General features: G+C 33.4%; 1 protein-coding gene across 1 annotated transcript in view; it reads left to right on the top strand.

The window, feature by feature from the left end:
- The window catches only part of LOC133191143 (uncharacterized), a 59,868-nt gene extending 42,948 nt beyond the window's left edge, over positions 1 to 16,920 (top strand). The window contains exons 13-23 of the mRNA XM_061326852.1: positions 3,997 to 4,092; positions 4,506 to 4,740; positions 5,065 to 5,155; positions 5,275 to 5,339; positions 5,837 to 5,969; positions 6,228 to 6,313; positions 6,816 to 6,908; positions 13,045 to 13,146; positions 13,343 to 13,477; positions 14,267 to 14,372; positions 14,697 to 16,920. Coding sequence (XP_061182836.1) covers positions 3,997 to 4,092; positions 4,506 to 4,740; positions 5,065 to 5,155; positions 5,275 to 5,339; positions 5,837 to 5,969; positions 6,228 to 6,313; positions 6,816 to 6,908; positions 13,045 to 13,146; positions 13,343 to 13,477; positions 14,267 to 14,372; positions 14,697 to 14,870 — 1,316 coding nt within the window. The 3' untranslated portion in view covers positions 14,871 to 16,920. The remainder of the gene's footprint in view (positions 1 to 3,996; positions 4,093 to 4,505; positions 4,741 to 5,064; positions 5,156 to 5,274; positions 5,340 to 5,836; positions 5,970 to 6,227; positions 6,314 to 6,815; positions 6,909 to 13,044; positions 13,147 to 13,342; positions 13,478 to 14,266; positions 14,373 to 14,696) is intronic.
- Positions 16,921 to 22,901: the final 5,981 nt, after the last annotated feature.

The raw sequence follows: 22,901 nt of genomic DNA, 5'->3' as shown, positions 1-22,901 counted from the left end.
TCGACTCGATATATCCCGGTGAGCTTGAGATAAAAGATAACACAGAGTCTGACACATCTGTTTCATATTTGGATATTTTATTAGAAAAAAAACGTTAATGGTAATCTAACAACAAAGCTTTATGATAAACGTGATGACTTTAACTTTTCAATCGTCAACTTCCCTTACTTATGCAGCAATATACCCTTATCACCTGCAAACGGGGTTTACATCTCTCAGTTGAATCGGTACGCCAGAGCACCCTCTGCGTAATCTATGAACAATTTCTAAAACAAGGAAAGTTATTGACAAACAAGTTGATGAAACAAGAATATCAGCAGTCTTGTTAAAGTCATCATTTCGTAAGTTCTATGATCGATACAATGACCTTGTCAGTAAATACAATCTTTTATTAAGTCAAATGCTGACTGACTTTTTTCATACTAATTGTTAGGCCATTATTTACACACTGAATTGTCGACGGATTTTCCTTTTATTTCCCGATCATGACAAGGAGCACACGGCAGGTGTGACCTGTCGGCAGGGGATGCTCACTCATCCATGGCACCTGAACCCACCTCTGATGTTTTAGAGGTCCGTGTTTGCTCTGCTCCTATTTTGTAATGTTTAATGGACATTTGAGCTCGAATACTGTTCGTTATCTCCACATATTTCACACACAATAATAATAAAATAATAAAAAGAAAAATAAGTGTAAACGTTTTCTAGAGTGTTGATTCAAGTTTCTTCAAATAATTGTTCCGATATAAATATTTGAAGGGTGTCGAGGGTTTAAAATTTGAAGACTCAGGGAAGAATTTTAATAATTTTCACAGAGGGAATTTGAGTGTAATTATTTTTTATCGGTAAATATTGATAGACTCTAGAAACGCAACATACATTCCAAATAAATTGTCTGAATTTTGACAATATTCATTTCAATTAAACTTTACTACGAGGATTGTTCGGAAAGTTTGCGGACTACTGTCATAACTTTTTTTACTTAACGTCATAATTATGTCCAAATATGGTAGAAATGTTTTAACAAAAAATTCAAATGACGTGTATAAGAAAATTTTAAAATATTCTGATTTATTTCAAACTTATTTAGAGTTAAAAAAATGCGAAAAACGGATCGCGGCGCAGGTCAAAATTTCGTAATTTACAATCAATACACTAAATAATGTCTATAGTCATATCCTCTGTAAAATGGCACAAAAACAGAAAAATCCTAGACATTCAAATTAAGAAGTTACATCGTTTCATATTCCAAATTATGACTTAATATTTTGCTTCGTTGAAAAGAAATCAATTTCAGAAGAGAGGCAGTCCTCATTGAAAAAGGCAAAAAAAAAAAAAAAAAAAAAAAAAAAAAAAAAGAAAAAGAAAGATGACGTCGCGGAGCAGCAGTTAACGATACGATTTTATGTTGTATTCTAGAGAACTCCAGGATAAAACTCTGAAAATGCTGGAGGAAGTATGAAATATGTCAAAAGCTAGCCATGCATGTTCGTGTACATGGGACATGCAGTATTTGAATGATAGGGACTCTGTATCAGATGAGGATCTGTGAGGAAACAGATTATCTTTAAAAATCTGTTCAAAAACTTTAAAAAGTTATTAAGGTCACGGTTGCTGATCTTGTGAAAGCACATTTAAGCAATGAAAAAAAATATAACACCGACAAACAAAACTGTGCTACTGAAACATATGTTAGCAAAATAAATTTCAAGTGATAAAGAAACGTTTTTAGTAAGTACATTGGTATTGGGCCATACTGTGTGAAATATATAGGGAGAGTATTTTTGAGATACTCATGACGCTATGTTTTTGACGTTACAGTGTCGTTGAGTTTGCTCCGTGGTTACCAAACATGTGATTTTAAAATTAAATAACATGACTTCTATTAAATCAAATGGAATGAAACTTCACACATCAACAAAATAAATATTTTAACATACAATAATGTGCTCATTTTTACTATCTAGAGAGTAGTATAACGAAGATTGACATGGTCCGCGAACTTTCCGAACAACCCTCGTACATACATTACGAAGATTGACATGGTAATGGTCGTACATACATTACGAAGATTGACATGGTAATGGTCGTACATACATTACGAAGATTGACATGGTAATGGTCGTACATACATTACGAAGATTGACATGGTAATGGTCGTACATACATTACGAAGATTGACATGGTAATGGTCGTAAATACATTACGAAGATTGACATGGTAATGGTCGTAAATACATTACGAAGATTGACATGGTAATGGTCGTACATACATTACGAAGATTGACATGGTAATGGTCGTACATACATTACGAAGATTGACATGGTAATGGTCGTACATACATTACGAAGATTGACATGGTAATGGTCGTACATACATTACGAGGGTTGAAATTGTAATGGTCGTACATACATTACGAAGATTGACATGGTAATGGTCGTACGTACATTACGAGGGTTGATCAAAAAGTAATGTCTCAACTGATTTAAAATCTTTAATATTGGGATGGTTTTCAATAAAACTTTATATACGTATTAATATCTCTACCTACTACGACTTTTGTCCTAAAATTTCATACAGGTATATGCAATACTTTATAAAATATTAAAATAAATACAATGCTGGGTTTGGTTTATTGCCACACGGCAAGAATGTACCGATGTCATTATGAAGTTTCTCTTCGACACTCATTTTGAATCTGATGATATATAAGATTTACGCAGAAAGAAATGAATTTAGAAATTTCAGTTGGGCCAAGTTCAAATAATTTTATACAACTCGAAACAGATAGATTTTTTTTAATCAAAATGGCAGTAAATATTATTAAAAAGAAGCAGTCGCCCGCGTGGCGCAGTGGTTAGAGCGTCTGCTCTAGAGTCGCGGAGTAAGGAGTTGATCCTTACGTCGCGGGTTCGAATCCCACTGTGGGACGTGGAGACCGGTCCTTCGGATGAGACCGTATAAACCGAGGTCCCGTGTCGCAGTAGGTGCTGGCACGAAAAAGATCCCTCACTGCTCAATGGCCGTAAGTGCCGAGTATAGGACAAAATTTGCAGCTCTCCACCGGCAAGTGGTGGCGTCTCCATATGAGTGAAAAATTCTCGAGAGGGACGTTAAACAACATACAAACAAACAAACATAAAAGAAGCACGTGAGAGATGAAAAGGATATGCGGATGAACTGAAAACGAGTGTCGCAAAGATGTCGGTAACATTCTTGCTCTGCAGCAATAGACAAAACCCAACATTGTGTTTATCTTAATATTTTAAAGAGTATTTAATAAAATCGAATGAAATTTAAGGCAAAAATCAAAATAAATAGGGGTATTAGTATGTCATTTAAAAAAAAACCCATTTGATTATTAAAGATTTTATAGCAGTTTTGATATTATTTTGGATCAACCCTTGTATCTGCGTTAAGTGTTTCACATGTAAGTAGCATTGCACAAATTTAGTAGATGCTAAAATTAAATTAGGATGTTTCATCCATGTGCATTTTAATTTCTCAAAAGAGTCGAGTGAGAGTCGTGGCCCATGGGCTTCTTGTTACATGTATTAGTTTCATTGGAATTTGACGTTTTTATCACGAACGAGGAACATTAATACTACATACTTATGAAATATTGATGTCTCACGGAATAAAGTGCATCTATAGTAAAAAAGTCGTTTGTCTTTTCTTTGACAAAATCTTCATATTACAATGTTTTTTTAGTAAAGGGATGGGGTGGCCGATTTGAAAATGTTTATAATCAATCTGCTTAACTTTAAAAAAAAATAAAAATTGAAATTTCATTTTCGCAGTTTAATGGAGGACGAACAAATTTGTTAGTTTTTTCCCCCTCTGCATTGTAACCTGGTCTTGCATGTAGCTATTATTTTAATATTTTTATTATTATCTGCTTAGAAGCGGAGAAAAAGTTAAAAATATGAAGGATATAATTCATCGTAATGATGGTGTGAATCACCTCCTTTATAATTACTTTTCACTTTTTTATAGAGATCAGGGACAGCGACATGACTTGGTGGATTACGATTGTCGTTCCTGTAGTGTGTTTGATTGTGTTACTGGAAATTGCAGTGGTCTCTTGGGCAGGTACGCCGTATTTTCTGTGATATAATTTTATTCCTTTTGTTTTATTGGGAATTCTTTCATTTTGATCGAATTTACAAAGAACCGACAGTAGAAACAGTTATTAAAATAAGAAGGATATTTAAACACGACTTAGCAGATAAGTCGGGATAAAATCCTAGTTTTGGAGAAAAAAATATAAAGCTGATTACTGCTATCGGTATCAGATGCAATGCAGGTACCATAATGTTTTAACCTTTCATTCATGATAATAAAAATTTAAAATGTGTTTTTCCCCTTCATTCCAGACAGTTCTAGATTTTTTAAGAATGATTTTCTTTTCTTTTTTCCCGAAGAAACTCACATCTTTATAATTCTATGACAGGATCAAATAATCGGAAGATAGCTGGTTTTATATAATTATAAACTTTTTTCAGTTTGTCAAAGAACTCTCTCTTCAGAAAGAATCTATGACTGGCTTTTAGGGTCTTGCATTCGTAGAAAACACCCGGAAGTAAAGGATTTCGTGCGAGAAAGCTGTGTTTCTCCTAGTTCTCTCGCTAGGTTCAACGAAATGTTGACAGAGAGCAACCCAAACTATGCCTGGCTGTCAGAGCGCGCCCTGAATGACTGTGTTCGAAACATTCCTTTTATGAAAGTTTGTCTAGATTCGTAAGATATCAATAGACTGTATAATTATTATTTAAAAATAGACTATCGTTCTTAACGTTTTAGGAAAACTGCTTGGTTTCTTTATCCTATTCAAAGTACAAAACAAAAAAACAATGGCACAAAAACGTATTCTTCTTCAAACAATTTGATAGAAATAATATATTACTTAGATTAAAACATATCCTAAAAGACTATAATCGGAGAAATTACAATTAATTTTTTTTTATATAAAGTTCTGTTTCATAAAGTTCTCTTGCTACTAGATTACTAGATATGTAAGATTTTTCCAGTTTACATTCGAGTACTTTTTTTTATTGCCACTAGATTACTTGGAGAGGGGTCATTTGGCCAAGTCTTCAAAGGCAAACTATTAAAGTATGGCGACTACAAAGATGATATACCAATAGCCATTAAGGTGACTATACATTTACATTGATTCTTTCTCTCTCTTTTTCTTTCTCTCAAATTACAATCTTAAAATCTAAATCGACAATCCCTTTTATAGGATAAAAATGTACCTTATTCTTTACACAGAAATTACCTGCGGGATCAATGAACGAAAACATTTCGGATTTCTTATTTGAAGCTCTAACTCTAAGGTTGGTATCACTACTTAAACTTATCTACATAAAGATGTTGCTATATGGTATACCATGTATACATGGGTTTAGAATGATGTATGAAGATAACGAATAGTAATCAAGCTCAGACATCCACTGGAACAATACAAATTACGAGCAGAGCAAACATGGACCTCTAAAAACATCATTATTAAAGACATCTGTTTTAAAGATTTCATAAGAAGTGGAGTCTTTCATCAATGTAAAGCATGGACTAATGATACAACATTTTATGTACTTTCACCCACTTAAAAGGAATAACATATACAGAAATAAATATGAACAATAAAATGTCTTTTTTCTTTGTTAATGATGGGGAAATGGTTGCAATCATTTGCAGAAGAAAATACATACCTCATTAAGTGGGTTATGTATTTTTCCTGCAAAGTTGCAACCTAATTCCTAGATTAAAAGCACTCTATTGTAAAAACAGATGTATTTGACATTGATGATGATTTTTCCCTCTTAATATGCAGCAAGTTTGATCACATTAACATCGTTGGCTGCCTTGGTATCACTTCTGACCCGAAAGGTGAATTATTGTTGATCCTTGAGCTGATGGAAGGTGGGGATTTAAGAAAATATCTCAGAGATCACAGAAAAAACGAGGTACAAAGGAATATCTTTACCATTTGTTACTCGATATTATTTATCAAGATATGAGTAAACATTGAGGTGAAAAACAAAACTATGACTACAAAAAAGAATTAAAAATTGATTTCTTTAATTATGTATTGGTAGTGAATTTTATAGATTGTGCAAAACATGAAAACCGTCAGATGTTAAATAGATATGCAATGATTGAGAAACATTTCAAACTGCTAAATGTAAATATCTATCTCACTGACGACTCCATGTGCTTTGTAGGACCTTAGTGTTCAAGAGCTTTTGAAGATTTCAATAGACATCGCACACGGCTGTCAGTATCTAGAAGAAAATAAATTTATACACAGGTAATTAACTGTGAACTCTATACCACTCTAGACTGAAGTCATGGTCATTACAATAACATTGCATTTGTACAAGGATTTAATGATGAAAGCCTATAAAAAGCGAAAACATTGGTCATATGTAAAATGATGAAAAATTCATGAAATTAAAAAATGCTCTAAATGAGAAGAAAAGCTATTAAGCAGAAAACCACTCTTAAACTAATGTTTTTTCCGTCAGTAATTTTGCACGCTATACCTGATTCTTTCTAAGTCTAGATCTGAACTCATTACCGTGTCGTAAAATTTGTGCATTATATATATAAGAGACATTTTTATATAAAAGAAATGAGAAAAAGAAAATACATGCAGAAAACTTTAAAATTAAATCCAATACCTAGTCTAAAGAATGCAGTGCAGAGCATCAACGGACAAAACATATTGTATTTTTTCTTTAGAATTTACCACTGAATATGGTAGTTTCACTAGTCACCTCCTTTTAACACATTGCTCATTGACTTTGTAGAGATATTGCTGCAAGGAATTGTCTTCTTTCATCACTTGATACCAACAAGATCGCAAAGATTGGTGATTTTGGCTTTGCAAAAGACATCTACGGGTGAGAAACAAAACATTCGTGTAGAATTGATTGCTAATCAAATTAAAAATCTCATTTCGTAACCAAAAAAGATAGAATTGGTACATGGTGCATTTGTATTATTTCTGATAATGTGTGACGTATTATTCCTCGATTGTTTTGAACATCACAGGGAACCAAGGTGATTACATAAAATGCTTTGATATCACTCTAATTGGATTATATCACTCCTAGTAGAATTTTGCGAAACCACTCTTATTAGAATAATATGGACTCTCTCTTATTCGAGGTGGTTAAAATCTAAAATTTTACTAATTATTATTAAACACTGTCTTACAATTACATGAAAAACATGTCTATGATCATGGCCACTACTTACGTAAATTCACTAATTTTGAGTTTTCCTTTACACTTAGGAACTATAGCTCACATTATTCACTCTTTTGGATACATACACGGGATAATTAAATTGTCTGCATAAATTTTAAGATTTTATCAATGAATGCAAAACTCAGTTGGCAAGTTCGAACGAAGCAATCTTCTATTCTGAAACACTTACTAAACTTAACAAAAATACAAATCTAAATAAGTCTTTAAAATTCTCTTTCTTAATATTGGAAACACGTTTATGCAGATCGTACAGAAATGTATTTTTACAATTTTTTAGCTCATCTGAGCGGAAAGACTAATTTTTGATCACATTTTGTTCGGCGTCCGTCTTCTTCTCAAGAACCACTAGGCAAATTTCAAGAAAACTTACCACAAAGTATTCTTGGGTGAAGAGAATTCAAGTTTCTTCAGATAAAGGGCCATGCCCTCTACCAAGGGAAGATATTACCAATTGGTGGAAAATTAATGGCACCATTTAAAAATCAAGAACCATTGGACCAGAAAAGATGAAACATATGAAATCTTCATTCATATTTGTTCAAATCTGACCTTCAGAGTAGGGTAGGTTTGGATCACTATAGGACATCCAAGTTTTTAACTTGGAATATATAGAGAAAATCATTTAAAACCTTCTTCTCAAAAAAGAAAACCCATGATAAGTCACATTTTAAAATATGAAAGCATCTTTAGGTAGTGTTCATTCAAGTTTGTTCAACTCATGGCCTTAGAGGGAAGGATTGAGCCACAAAGGAGATCTAAGTTTTACATTAGACTATATAGGGGGAAAATGTTTGAAAATTTTCTTCTCAAGCACAGCAGAGCCATGATTAGTTTTATTCATGTGGAAGCATCCTCAGGTAGTGTTGATCTAAGTTTGTTTTAATCATGGCCCTGGGTGAAGGGTGGGGACACAAAAGGAAATCAAATTTTTATATAGGAATAAAAAGGGGTAAAAATCCTTTGAAATTTTCTTCTCAAGCACATTAAAACTATGTTCCATGATATTAATATCATGAAAGTATTTCGTTCAATCATGATTCCAGGGGGAAAGGTGGGATCTCTATAGGATATCAAAGTTTTACATTGGAATATAGATTCAAAAAACGTTTAAATATCTTATTCTCAATAACAATAAAAGCTTGATCCATTAATATGGAAGCATCTTCAGGTTGTTGGGGGTGGATTGGGCCACAATAGAGGGTAAAAGTTTAACATAGAAATATATAGGGGAAAAGTCTTTTAAGAACATCAACTTCATGAGTAGTCATTATATTGTAAGCATCTTCAGACAGTATAGATTCAATTCTGTTCACCCCAGGAAAGGGTCAAGCCACAACAGGGGGACGATATCAAAGTTTTACATAGGAATTACATGTATTTAAAACATCTTTAAAAAAATCTTCCTTAAAAGAACATCAAAATCTGAAGAAGATCAGCAGGGCAAGGGAGATTCAGGTGAGCATTATGGCCTTTTGGTCTCTTGTTTCAATCAGTCTACATTCCTGTAAAAAGCAAATGTGGAGTAGAGATTAATAGTGATTCTCTGTAACCACTTAAACTTCTTTGCCACGCATGGTCACCGATTTTGATGAAACTTTGCCCATTATTACAACTTGACACCAGAAACATATATCAAATAAAATTTCGTTGCTATGTGTCTTGGTTGCCATGGTAACAGCCAGAAAAGTTGAAAAAATTGAGATTTTCAGCTACTTTAAATCTTTATTAAGCCCTAATAAAGACTAAGAAAAACAAACAAACCATTCTCCCAAAAACATGACACCTTGTTGCCACTTATGCTATAAAGAAACTATTTAGAATTTATCTCTAAGTAAGTGGTAACCATGGGTACATTTGGAATACATTTTAGATGCTGAAAAATGCTAAAAAACGCTCTATAGTCACAAATGATAGATGTTACATGATCAAACTCAATCAACAACGTAAGAAAAACAATGAAAAATATTTGACCTCATGTAATTAGGTATTGGCAATATTATTCTAAAAATAACTTTCATGGTTGCCATGGTAACACAGTGTCACCATGCAAAATCTGTTGCTATGATTGGGTTAATGCTACTATCGTGAGGAAAAACAATAAAATTCATGACTGGCACATACGCATCCTTAGGACCTTGCAACACCGACAACATAAGAAAAAATTGAGATTAACTGTTACTTTGCAGTGTAACCATGGAAACAACATACTAGTTGTTTAAAGTGATATTTTTTTGCTGCTTTAGGAATTTACTAACCTTTTAATCAAGAAAAATATTATTTGAATCACCTTGAATAGTACTTATCTCGTAGAACTAAAGTTGAATATCATATATTGATAAAGGTTGTTGAAAAATACAACACTGTTGCTGTGGTTACCAAGAAGAGAAAATGTTCGATTTTGTTAATTTTTCGTCAATATTAGACCCTATGTGCCAGCTTTTTGCATCCAGTTAGAGATTGGGTGATAGTCAAAGTTGAAAGTCAGGTTAGTTGTTCACATATATCAATCATTAAAGTTTTGGGAATCTACATACAACGGTACGTATCCAAGGAAACAGAGTATTTTTCAGATTTTTATGCATGTTTTTTTCGCCTCATTTCCATAGCAACGCACTATTTAAAGAATTGAAATTGAATTTTTTGAAATGTGAAAATTAGGGTCACACCAAGGCCTTTAAAAATTGATCATCAGTTATATAGAAATATGCTTTTTAAAAAGATAGGATAAGATTAAAACACAAAGAGAGTAAATTTAAAATCCCTTCGTGGTATTAAAACCATGGCAACCATTACCAACCTATAAGAAATATCATATTTTGTCCTTGGTATATGTTACAAGGATCTCTTCTATATTATTTGCTTGCATTTCAACCTATAATTATTTTTATTCTTAAGTGTATGACTTTATAAAATTAAATGAACAAAATCATTACTTTTGAATACTTTGTTTCCATAGTAATGTATGTTACAGATGATTTACCAAACAAGTTTATCATGCATTTAAGACACCAGGCCTTCAACTTTCAGAAACAGTCATTGCCATTTGTTTGCTTTGCTGCAAACCTTAACTGTGGGACTCTGAACATGTTAAAAAATGCCATTTTTCAAACGTTAAGACATGTTGCTATGGTAACCGTGACACGTAGCAACCAATTTTTGCCTGATTTGAGTTTACGGTATCAAAGACTTTTATCATAGAGAGCTTGGAGAAATTCTGAGACTATGCGTGCCACAGCTCCTATATAAAAGTTCAAGTCATTACAGAGAATGGCTCTTAAAACATGTTAATTAATTGTAGGCAATCGATTTACGATTATAATTGATAATTGATTTGTGAGTGATAAGGGTAGAGTGGCCGATTTTCATCCCAAAATAGGTGAATACATTGATGAGATGCATTTCTTTCTTTCTTTCTTTTGAATAATAGTATATAATTTAGTATGTTTAATTCAGCGCAAAAATTGTCATGACGTAGATGCATTAAGTAACACATTTAAAATTTATATGGTCCATAACTAGGCATACAAAAGCATTTCCCTTCTAAACCAAAGATACACTTACTTTGAATATTCCAAAAATTAAAACGTCAGACGACATTCGAATACGAGAGGGAGGGAAAGAGAGATTAAACGGCGATCTCGACAGCTCTAGTCAAATGTGGAAACCAATGCAATGAATATGATCTCTATTTTATCTTACATATGTCACGATCGATGAAAATGAAATAAAAGTCGCTGAAAAAGATCTTGTTTCTTGATCAAAATGATCTTTATAAAAATTTCTTTTATCATTGATAATTTCAAAGGTTTATCCCGTTGGAAAGCGGTTCCAGTTTCCTAACTGAAATAACTTTGACCATATAATGAGACTCATGTATATACTACTGTCACTGAGCCAGCAAGTAGCCTAAAACAAATCTGCATTAAAAAAAAGTAAGACCCTGGTGGTAGAAAGTTTCTGTTTGCTTTAAAATGGGGAAAAACTCTTGATCTAATATGAAATTATAAACAACACTGAATATAGTACGGAATGATAGTTTGCGAATTTTTTTTGCAAATTTCAATTTTGGAATTGTAGTGGTCAACCTTCAGTTAAATCATTCAACTGCCCATCACTAATACTATCATCCATGGTCATTTCGAAATTCTTCTTTTTAGATGAATTTAAGTGAAATATATTAAATTGATTTCCTTCGTAGTTGTGATGACGATTTAGGTGAGCACTGTCACCTGGGCTCTTGTTTATATAAATGACATTTTCAAAATGTGACTATCGTATGATTTGTTGTTGGAAAAAAAACATGATTTCTGAATGAATACCTCCTCGAATAAAAGTGAGTTTTCAGGACACATGGGCATTTCAATTTTTCACCGCATTTTGATGAAAGGGTGAAATGCAATTCTCTATTATGTTATGTTCTTTATGTTACTTTTGGATGGGAATAAAAAGCAGTCATAATATTTCCAATGGCTACTAAATCAGAAATCCTGGTTTGAAATATATGGAGATAATGAACAGTATTCAAGCTCAAAAGTCCATTAAACAATACAAAATAGGAGCAGAGCAAACACGGACCTCCAAACATCAGAGGTGGGATCAGGTGCCATGGAGGAGTGAGCATCCCCTGCCGACAGGTCACACCCGCCGTGTGCTCCTTGTCATGATCGGGAAATAACGGAAAAATCCGTCGACAATTCAGTGTGTAAATCATAGCCTAACAATTAGTATGAAAAACGTCAGTCAGCATTTGACTCAATGATAAATTGTATTTGCTGACAAGGTCATTGTATCGACCATAGAACTTACGAAATGATGGCTTTAAACTAGACAGCTGATTTCTTGTTTCATCAACTTATTTGTCAATAATTTACCTCGTTTTAGAAATTGTATACGTACATACGTAGAGCATGCTCTTGCGTATCGAATCAACTGAGAGATATATACCCCGTATGCAGGTGATGAAGGTATATTGCTGCATAAGTAAGGGAAGTTGACGATTGAAAAGTTAAAGTCATCACGTTTATCATAAAGCTTGGTTGTTAGATTACCATTAACGTCTTTTTCAAGTAAAATATCCAAATATGAAACAGATGTGTCAGACTCTGTGGAATCTTTTATCTCAAGTTCACCAGGATATATCGTATCGACATAAGCATGGAAATAGCCATTGTTAATTGACAATACGTGTCGATATATCTAAATGTCGAGTTGAAGGCCACAGCAAGTGTTTTCTTCTTTTCACGTACAAGATCTCAGATTTCAATTTTGTGTCCCTTCACATAATAGTTCTGTACACAGCAAAAAGTATCACAGAAAAAAGAATACCTCGTGGCACTTTTACAAATATATTTTCACGTGTTAACTTTCGGTATCTAATCAATATCATATTTAAAATAACACCAAGCCTTGCTCACCCAACACTTTAGTCAAAATTCGAAGTCAGCTTTTCAAATCAAAGTATGCTGGACGTCTTCGGTTCATGTTTTTTTAATTTTAGTTCATTCTAATAATTTTCTTGGTACCTGTTTTTCTGTATGTCAGTTTATCTTTAAAAAATTCACATTTTCAAAAATCACTCCAATAATTCCAGTAGAACTTCGCTTAAGGCATGCTTGGGTTGAAGAGATTTAGATTTGTATCTTGTCTTTCTATTGATTTGAAAGGAAGTAAAAAATATTTGAAAATCTTTTTTTTTTTTTAATTTTTTTTTCATATCAAACCATCATTTTAATTATATAATATTACATATATGTGTATCATTGAGCAGCACTGATTATTACAAGAAAAGTGAAATGACAATGGTACCTGTTCGATGGATGCCTGAAGAATCTTTTAAAAACGGGAAATTCTCATCAAAATCTGATGTTTGGTAAGTTTTGCATTTGCATTCCACAATGATAAAAGACCAAGTTCAAGTTGCAGTTATAAGTTAATAAAAGATCATCACCCCCAGCCCCCCAAAAATATGTTCATTTCTTTTTAAATAAATCAGAACCCAGTTCTATATACATGTAAATGGAACTAAATAGTTGTATAAAGTTATCTGAAATATTGTTGGTTTTAAGGGCATACGGAGTGCTTTTATGGGAGATATTTGCATTTGGACAACTTCCGTATGAAGACCTTACGAACTGTGAAGTGATGGCAAAAGTCATGAACGGACACAGGATGGGACAACCAAGGCACTGTCCTGTCCAAGTGTGAGTTTAAACGTTTTAACTTATAAGTTGAATTTGTTTGGATTTTGAGCAGTTCTTGTTTGTTACAATTTTTATACTTTATCAAATATCCTTGTAACGCAGTGATTTTTATCTCCCGAAGAAACCAAGGGACCTTGAGTTTAACCCCACCCCATCTGTCTGTTTGTCACTTTAGATGTTGGGATGATATATTATGTCTTGGATTATAGTCTATTAAACGTACCAACGTCATCACATTTTGCATCATATCTCAAAATGAATAACTACATTGGCCTTAAAACTAGATTCGATCAATAGATTATGGTTTTGTCAGACCTTTCTTGGAGAAAGATTCAGCATATTTGAAGAAGGGTATTTATTCTCTTGTGCATAGGTAGACAAATTGGAAAATAAAAATATCTGCCCCTCTTCTGTGTAAGTCATTGTTCTTGCATAATGTTATGTATTTAGATAAATGGCAGACACAGCTTGTCTCTATTTAAAAATTAATATTTTGTAGATTGTTGAAAAGGTATGATTAGGCGAATTCATTATGCTGAATGCATGTGAGCTAATATCTAAATTTTAAATGCAACCACAATTTAATGAGATTTGAAGATTTATGCCTGATTGGCTTCTAAAACCAAATGTGTCTATGCATAAAATATAGCTATTATTGAAACTTTGTTGTCACTTTAAGGATAGAAATCTCACCAACGTCTGTTACTCAGCTGTGCAAAAATGACTAATGGGTAAAACATTTACCTGAATTATTTAGAACCATTTATTATTTTTTCTGATGTTTTACAGGTATAACGTCATGGGCGAATGTTGGAACACAGAGCCAGATAAACGACCTTGTTTTAAGACAGTAGTGACACTGTTGTCCTCAATATATACACATACTTTTTCCCAGGTAAAGAAGAATTTTGTCTTTTATATCATGCATAAAAGAGTTTTGTTACCACCTAGTATGTAGTCCAAACGGATTAGATATTTTTGGTAGAAAATCTTTATACTATATTTTTGGAAAGCCATATTGTACATAATTACATGTATACATTCGTCTAGATATGAAGTACCTAATATTAAAATCGTTATCAAAAATAAAACAAATCCCAAAGGAAGGTAAATTTTCTGCAAAATGTACGGAAGATTTATACAATATTTTATTAACACATTTACCTGCGTATACTTTAAATTTTTTTCCGTGCTGAAATGATTTTTTCTTATCCTTTAGAATACACAACAAAATTCTAATGGGATATTCTCTATGAAAGTAAATGGCGGGAAACATCGTTTAAACACTTACTCGTTACCGGAAGAAGCGGAAACAGTGGTCCCCCTTCTTGAAGGAGACTGTAACGTATCAACCACAGATGACAATGTATTTGAGGCCAACGCACCTGTGTGATCTGATAATATTCATATAATGAATTACTTCATAATTGTGATTAAAAAACAAGATCTTACTAAGAATAACATAGATGGTTTACACAATATCTGTCAAGAACTATTTTAAGATTTTTTTGTTAGAGAATTGCCAATATTTCAAGTACCGATCTTTTAGGGTAACAGTCAAATTTTTTGACATATTTATAGGTAGGAAAAGATGTGCTGTTATAAACATATAATTTCCTGTGGTACAAATGTAAATAGTAATTGATTGTATACCATCTGTAAAATATAAAAATATTTCTTCTTTGGCAATTGAAATGAATACACACTTTTCAAAACCTTTCTCGGAAGAAAACATGCATGCAATACTCTGTTTCTAGCCTTTGTCCATAGATCTAGAAGACTTCCTGAGTGTTTTGCTTTCCTAAAAGAAGAATTTAAGCAAAGTTTGAACGAGTACGTAAATCCCTTTATATAAGCATTCATATCTTTACAGATTATCTAATGTCAGCTTTACTATGTGAAATATCTTTGAATTCTTCATATATACGATATTGTTAGGCAATACATCTGGTAACTATGCAGAGACGGATCTTCTGATCAGAGGTTCATCCCACATTGTGTTCATTTTTTTGTCGTATTTATATCCATCGTGCTGATATTTGTGACTCTCAAACTTCTATTACTCTCCTCCTAATTGGACAAGTTTTCCGTTATTAGTTACTTAGTTATAGTCAATGTTGTATCTTCATACACAAACAGGGTAAAAATCATAACGCCTCACATTGATCACGGTTTTATTACAGAGTGGTTTTTTTTTACTGATAAGTAATACATGTGAACATAACCAGCATTTCTGTTATGTCTTTGCTCAAATTTTAAGAAAATTGGTAGCCTTCTTTAGATCTGAAAACCAGAATTTTTTTTAAATAAAATTCATGGTTAAGACTTCATGAGAATTTTATCAAGAAGTTAAATTCTTTATATTATTCCTGTTATTTTATATACTTAAAGTTTTACTAGAATATATCTTAATTTTCTCTTAGCAAATTTTACCATAAAGCCTTCTTTGTAATTGAACTTAAATATTAAGATGAACTAATCTGATCAAAAATATTTGGGTCATCTATTAAGTATTATTTCATTTCATTTTTAGGACACTGTGGACTACATTCATATTGATTTCAATGTAGTGTAGATGTAGTGCAGATGCAAATTATTTCAAATCAGGCTCCAATGTCATAAAATGGGGCCGCAGTTTGAGATCAATTTAGTTTTTCCCTAGGACAAAAAATTAAAAGAATATAATCTTAAGAAATACGGATTTTTAAGATTTCACGCAAATTAACCATTGTAATGACGTTTCGAATTTGTGCAAGTCATTAACTTTACGAATATGTCGACCTTTTCAAAGAGAAAGTTCTACCTTCTTTAATCTTAAGTCTAAATATCTGTAGATCAAAATGTTGATAAAGCGTTTATTTTGAAGGCAATAATATATTTATCAGGAAAAGAAAAGTGGCTACAATGATGATTTCCACTTAAGCCTATTATTCATAAAGTCCCATTCTTACAATAATGTCCTCGATCCATATGGTGGAAAATCAAACATGAATACCACGCACTGCACACGATTTATTAGGTCTAAACATTTACATGTATAGCGCGATTTAGTGGGTACAAAGTAAAACTAAGTATTTAGATAAATCATATGTCCATAAAAAATTATATTCATTTTTTGGATATTTTCTACATTTAAAGCCCTTGACCACATACCGTTCATACTGTTTCGTATAACGATAGCCCGGTGATGGGTGAGAGTACAAACCTTTTGAATTTATTTTATAATGCTGTTACCCCCCAAAACACAAACAAACACACAAAACAACAACGAATACTTTGTCGTAGACTGATACCGATATTATTCAATAAGTATTTATAGTTCAATTATTGACATGAGCGATATGACATCTCAAAATTTTAATATGTTTTTTAAGTAATTTATCGGTGAAATATTGTACATGTATTGTTATGTATTATGCAATAAAACCCCACTTGTTTCGTGTGATGTGTTTTTTTTTTTTATTTTCATGTTTGTTTGTTTATTGTTTAACGTTCCTCTAGAGAATTTTTCACTCATATGGAGACGCCACCACTTGCCGGTGGAGAGCTGCAAATTTTGTCCTATACTCGGCACTGAGGGCCATTGAGCAGTGAGGGATCTTTTTCTTTTTCGTGCCATCACCTACTGCGACACGGGACCTCAGTTTATACGGTCTCATCCGAAGGACCGGTCTCCACGTCCCACAGTGGGATTCGAACCCGCAACTCCGCGACTCTAGAGCAAACGCTCTAACCACTGCGCCACGCGGCCGACTTATTTTTATGTAAAAAAGATAAAGACTTGGTTTTCAGTTTAAGTATTGAATCGGTAGGTTTTTTGTTCCCCGCTTTCATTGAAACTGCGGGATATTTGGGTCTGTCTCTCCGTCCGTATTTCTGTCTGTAACACTTTCGTTTCCGCGCGATATCTCAAGAAGCCTTTGAGCTTTTGCAATGAAATTTTACATAACTACTCCCTATAGCCTAAAGAAGGCCCTTATTGATTTTGAGGTCCAAAGGTTAAGGTCATAAATTCTGTCTGTTTTAACACTTTCGTTTCCGGGCGATATTTTCAGAAGCTTTTGAGCTTTTGAAATGAAATATTATACCACAACTCCCTATGGCCTAAGGAAGAACCCTATCGATGTTGAGGTCAAAACGTCAAAGGTCAAAGTCGTAAATTCATACATTCTGTCTATGTGTAACACTTTCGTTTCCGGGTGATATTTCCGGAAGCTTTTGAGCTTTTGCAATGAAATTTTATATCATAACTCTCTATGGCTCCGCCCGTCCCTCTCAAAGTGTCCCTTTCCTTTTTAGGTCACCTGAGTCACTCAGGTGACCTATTGCTATCTGTTTTCGTCTGTCGTCGTGCGTCGTCCGTCGTGCGTCGTGTGTTAACATTTGAACAGCTTCTTCTCTGAAACCGCTGAACCAATTTCAGCCAATTTTTGCATATGGCATTTATGTGTGAAGGGGAACAAAATTTGTGAATTTCATGGTCCCTGCCCCCCTGGGGCCTGAGGGGTGGGGCTAAAACCACCAAAATTAATGCAATCTTTAAAAATCTTCTTCTTTACTCCTGGACATCAAGCAGTCAAACTGTTAACATGATTGTAATAAGCATTGAGCCCTCTACCAAAATTGTGAAATTCATGGCCCCAGGGTCAGGGGTTCTGGTGCTAGGGCGGGGCTATATAGATCATATAGTGAAAGTGCATTATTTCTTTGAAAATCTTCTTCTCTACTCCTTGGTATTACTGAAACAAATTGAATACATATTTATGATAAGCAAGAGTGACTCTACCAAAATTGTGAAATTCATAGCCCCAGGGTCAGGGATTCTGGTGCTGGGGGGGGGGGGGCTATATAGATCATATAGTGAAAGTGCATTATTTCTTTGAAAATCTTCTTCTCTACTCCTGGGTATTATTGAAACAAATTGAATACATATTTATGATAAGCAAGGATGACTCTACCAAAATTGTGAAATGCTTGGCCCCAGGGTCAGGGGTTCTGGTGCTAGGGTGGGGCTATATAGATCATATAGTGAAAGTGCATTATTTCTTTCAAAATCTTCTTCTCTACTCCTGGGTATTATTTAAACAAATTAGATACATAGTTATGATAAGCAAGAGAGACTCTACCAAAATTGTGAAATTCATAGCCCCAGGGTCAGGGGTTCTGTTGCTGGGGGGGGGGGGGGGCTATATAGATCATATAGTGAAAGTGCATTATTTCTTTGAAAATCTTCTTCTCTACTCCTGGGTATTATTGAAACAAATTAAATACATAGTTATAATGAGCATGAGTGACTCTACCAAAATTGTGAAATTCATAGCCCCAGGGTCAGGGGTTCTGGTGCTAGGGTGGGGCTATATAGATCATATAGTGAAAGTGCATTATTTCTTTCAAAATCTTCTTCTCTACTCCCAGGTATTATTTAAACAAATTAGATACATAGTTATGATCAGCAAGGGTGACTCTACCAAAATTGTGAAATTCATGGCCCCAGGGTCAGGGGTTCTGGTGCTGGGGGGGGGGGTATATAAATCATATAGTGAAAGTGCATTATTTCTTTGAAAATCTTCTTCTCTACTCCCGGGTATTATTAAGACAAATGAAATACATATTTATGATAAGCAAGAGTGACTCTATCAAAATTGTGAAATTCATGGTCCCAGGGTCAGGGGTTCTGGTGCTGGGGGGGGGGGGGGCTATATAGATCATATAGTGAAAGTGCATTATTTCTTTGAAAATCATCTTCTTTACTCCTGGGTATTATTTAAACAAATTAAATACATAGTTATGATAAGCAAGAGTGACTCTACCAAAATTGTGAAATTCATAGCCCATGGTCAAGGGATCTGGTGCTAGGGCGAGGGTGGGGCTATACTGATCATATAGTGAAAGTGCATTTTTCTTTGAAAATCTTCTTCTCTACTCCTGGGTATTAGTTAAACAAATTAAATACATAGTTATGATGAGCATGAGTGACTCTACACAAATTGTGAAATTCATAGCTCCAGGATTAGGGGTTCTGGTGCTAGGGCGGGGCTATATAGATCATATAGTGAAAGTGCATTATTTTTGAAAATCTTCTTTTCTACAATATGTACTCCTGGGTATGATTTAAACAGATTAAATACATAGTTATGATAAGCAAGAGTGACTCTACCAAAATTGTTAAATTCATAGCCCCAGGGTCAGGGGTTCTGGTGCTGGGGGAGGGCTATATAGATCATATAGTGAAAGTGCATTATTTCTTTGAAAATCTTCTTCTCTACTCCAGGGTATTATTTAAACAAATTAAATACATATTTATGATAAGCAAGAGTGACTCTACCAAAATTGTGAATTTCATGGCCCCTAGGTCAGGGGTTCTGATGTTAGGACGGGGCTCTATTTATTATATAGTGAAAATGCATTAATGCTTTAAAAATCTTCTTCTCTGCTTCTGGGTATTATTTAAACAAACAAAGTACATTGTTATGATAAGCAAGGACGCCTCTTCCAAAATTGTGAATTTTATGGCCCCAGGGACAGGGGTTCTGGTGCTAGGTTGGGGCTATATAGCTCCTATAGTGAAGGTGAATTATTTCTTTGAAAATCTTCTTCTCTGCCCCTGGGTACTATTTAAACAAACTAAGTACATTGTTATGATACACAAGGATACCTCTTCTAAAATTATGAATTTCATGGCCCCAGGGTCAAGGTTTCTGGTGAAAAGGGGGGGGGGCTCTATTGATTATATAGTGAAAAAGCAAAATTTCTTTGAAAATATTCTTTTCTGCTTCTGGTTAAAAAGCAGAGAAGCTAAGTACATGTATATAGTTATGATGAACAAGAGTGCTTCTTCCAGAGTAGTGAATTGCATGACCCCTGGGTCAGATGTGCTGGTGTAAGGGTGGGGCTGTTGATAATATAGTGAAAATGCATTAATTCTATTAAATAATCCTGTCTGCTCCTTAATGTTAAGCAGATACATGTAAAGAAAGTGATTACTTATGAAGAGCAAACTTCTGGTCCCAGGGTGAGAGGCTCTGGTGTTTCTCGGTGGTGAAGGGGGGGGGGGGCTCTATTGATAATATAGTGAATCTGTAGGAAAAATGCATTATTTCTTTAAAAATCTTCTCTGCACTTGGGCATATCAGAGGCAAAAAGAGTAAAAGTTGTAATAAGGAAGGGTATTTTTACCAGATTTTTGAACATCTGGACCATTTGGTCAAGTGTTCTGGTCCTAGCCAGGGCTCAATTTGCATTCTACTGAGAGGAGTTATTCCCCTTTGCCGTTTACTTTTGATAATTAATCACTGTAAATAATGTACTTGAAAGGTTAATAGAATAAGAGAATTATGCAAGAATTTTTATTGTATAACACAAAAAGTATTTTCATAGTTTTAATGATCAGGTGGACTTGTAAGTAATAGATAAATAAAAATGAGACAAAAATAACTTGTCTTATGAAATATTCATCAAAGACCAAGAGAGACCAATGTAAAAGATTACAACAAGGAATTAAAATAGTATGGAAGCACTGATAGTTTGTTAATATGCTTATGGTAATAGTGATAAATGGGGAACAGATTAGAACCTAATCTATGAACTGTTAATGAATACTAGACTAATTATTTTGTTGATCCTGATCACCCTATTTTTCTTGCTTTTGGGCAACAAAGCTTCACCTTTCATTTTAATACTCTATGGATCCTCTAAATTGTTGTATTGTACTCAGGTGACCGTTAAGGCCCTTGGGCCTCTTGTTTTTTTAATTTTGGATATTTTTTAAAGTCAATGGGAATTGTTGGAATCGATTACGCTCAAAGTTTTAGATATATTCCCCGTTTGTATTAAAAGTCCCGTGGCACTATTTTTAGTACAGGAGCATGTGGAGAGTTATTACATAAGATGGTTTATTCCCCGAACGTCTACTCACTAAAACAACTATTTAATTATCACACTCAATTAAGAGGCCCTCTAAGGGGTTCAGGTAGAGTTTACCTGTGTTACCTTGATTTAACAAAGTAGTCATAATTAAATAATTTAATACTTACGGATAAAACTGTGTTCTAAAGCACAGATTTATTGATTAAATACTTGCTATAATTATGTACATGTAATAAATATTTTTATTTAAAATACATCTAAAATTCGAAAAAGAAATATATCTGCACAATTTTTTAAAGACATTTAAATTAACAAATAACATGTGATGAATTAAAATTTTCAAACATAACTTTTTTTTAACCTAACACTTGGCACTTGAAGCATCACACACACCACATTTTAAGCTTTGTTTAATCTATATTAAACATGGAGAACTTTTTTCACATCGCATTTGCAGGTCCATAGAACGAAAGGGGGGGGGCATTTTTCTGAGCATAGACTTTTCCTTTAGTATAGTCTTTTCCTCTAGATCTAATATGTAAATTTTCATTTAGATGCTGCCCCCTCTTACTTTCTGTTGTGTAAAGTCGAGTGCTGGCGAATTCCAGCACTTGAAAAAAAAATCTACATTTAGAGAAAGTCCACCCCTCCCCACACACGAACACACAAAATAGGATTTTCAAGGTATTTTTTTTACTTGTCAGATTTCTTTGGGAGGTTGCCCCTTCCCCACTGTTTAAACCATAGCTACCTCTTAATTGTTTGGAAGCAATATCTAAAGTTAGCACCGTTTTATTTACATCAAATTCAGACACGTTGTATCGTTTTTGAAAAGGGGGGGGGGCGGTTGACAACTTTAAAAATATTGTCTATAACTCAATTTCATTGGGGGGGGGGTGTTAAAATTCAAAATATTTTTTTTTTCTTCAAATAATCGTAACTTAAGCTTCTTGATAGATTTTTACCAAAATAAATTACATGTATATTTTGATTTGAGTTTTATGATTCAATCTAACAAAGATTTGAAATTATTTATTGTTACGATATTTAAAATCAATGCTTTGTAACGGTGATACAAAACTAAATTAAATTAAAATATCTAAAGCAAAATTTATTTAACTCATTTAATACTTATATTGAAAAGAAAAATGACATATATGATGGATAGATTTTTCCTGTTTAAGAAAGAATGCTACTTACATGCTACTTACATGTTTACGGAAATTTTATCTAACTGATCTTTAAGACATCTCCTCTGAAATGTGGCTTAAGTATGAAAAGATTGATATTAGTTTAAATTAATTTTTATGAATTTTGGGGGCTTTTTTAGGAGAAAATGAAAAGATTGTTTTAATTGCAAATAAGATCCTTTAGAGTTTGCCCTAAATAAATGGATAATATATATATTTAATAATAAAAAAAAACGTTAAGGAAAATCAGATAAGCTTTTTTTTTTTTTTAATTTTTGCTTAAAAATTATTTATGAAAATAAAACACATTATTTTTAGCATTTTTTTTAAACTAATGGATAAAATCTTTAAGATATTTACATTTCCCC

This window comes from Saccostrea echinata, unplaced genomic scaffold (assembly GCF_033153115.1).
Source record: "Saccostrea echinata isolate AGI-Se365-2 ecotype Australia unplaced genomic scaffold, CSIRO_AGI_Sech_v1 ptg000023l, whole genome shotgun sequence".
NCBI classification, from domain to species: Eukaryota; Metazoa; Mollusca; class Bivalvia; order Ostreida; family Ostreidae; genus Saccostrea; species Saccostrea echinata.
This window is presented reverse-complemented; position numbering and strand designations above follow the sequence as displayed.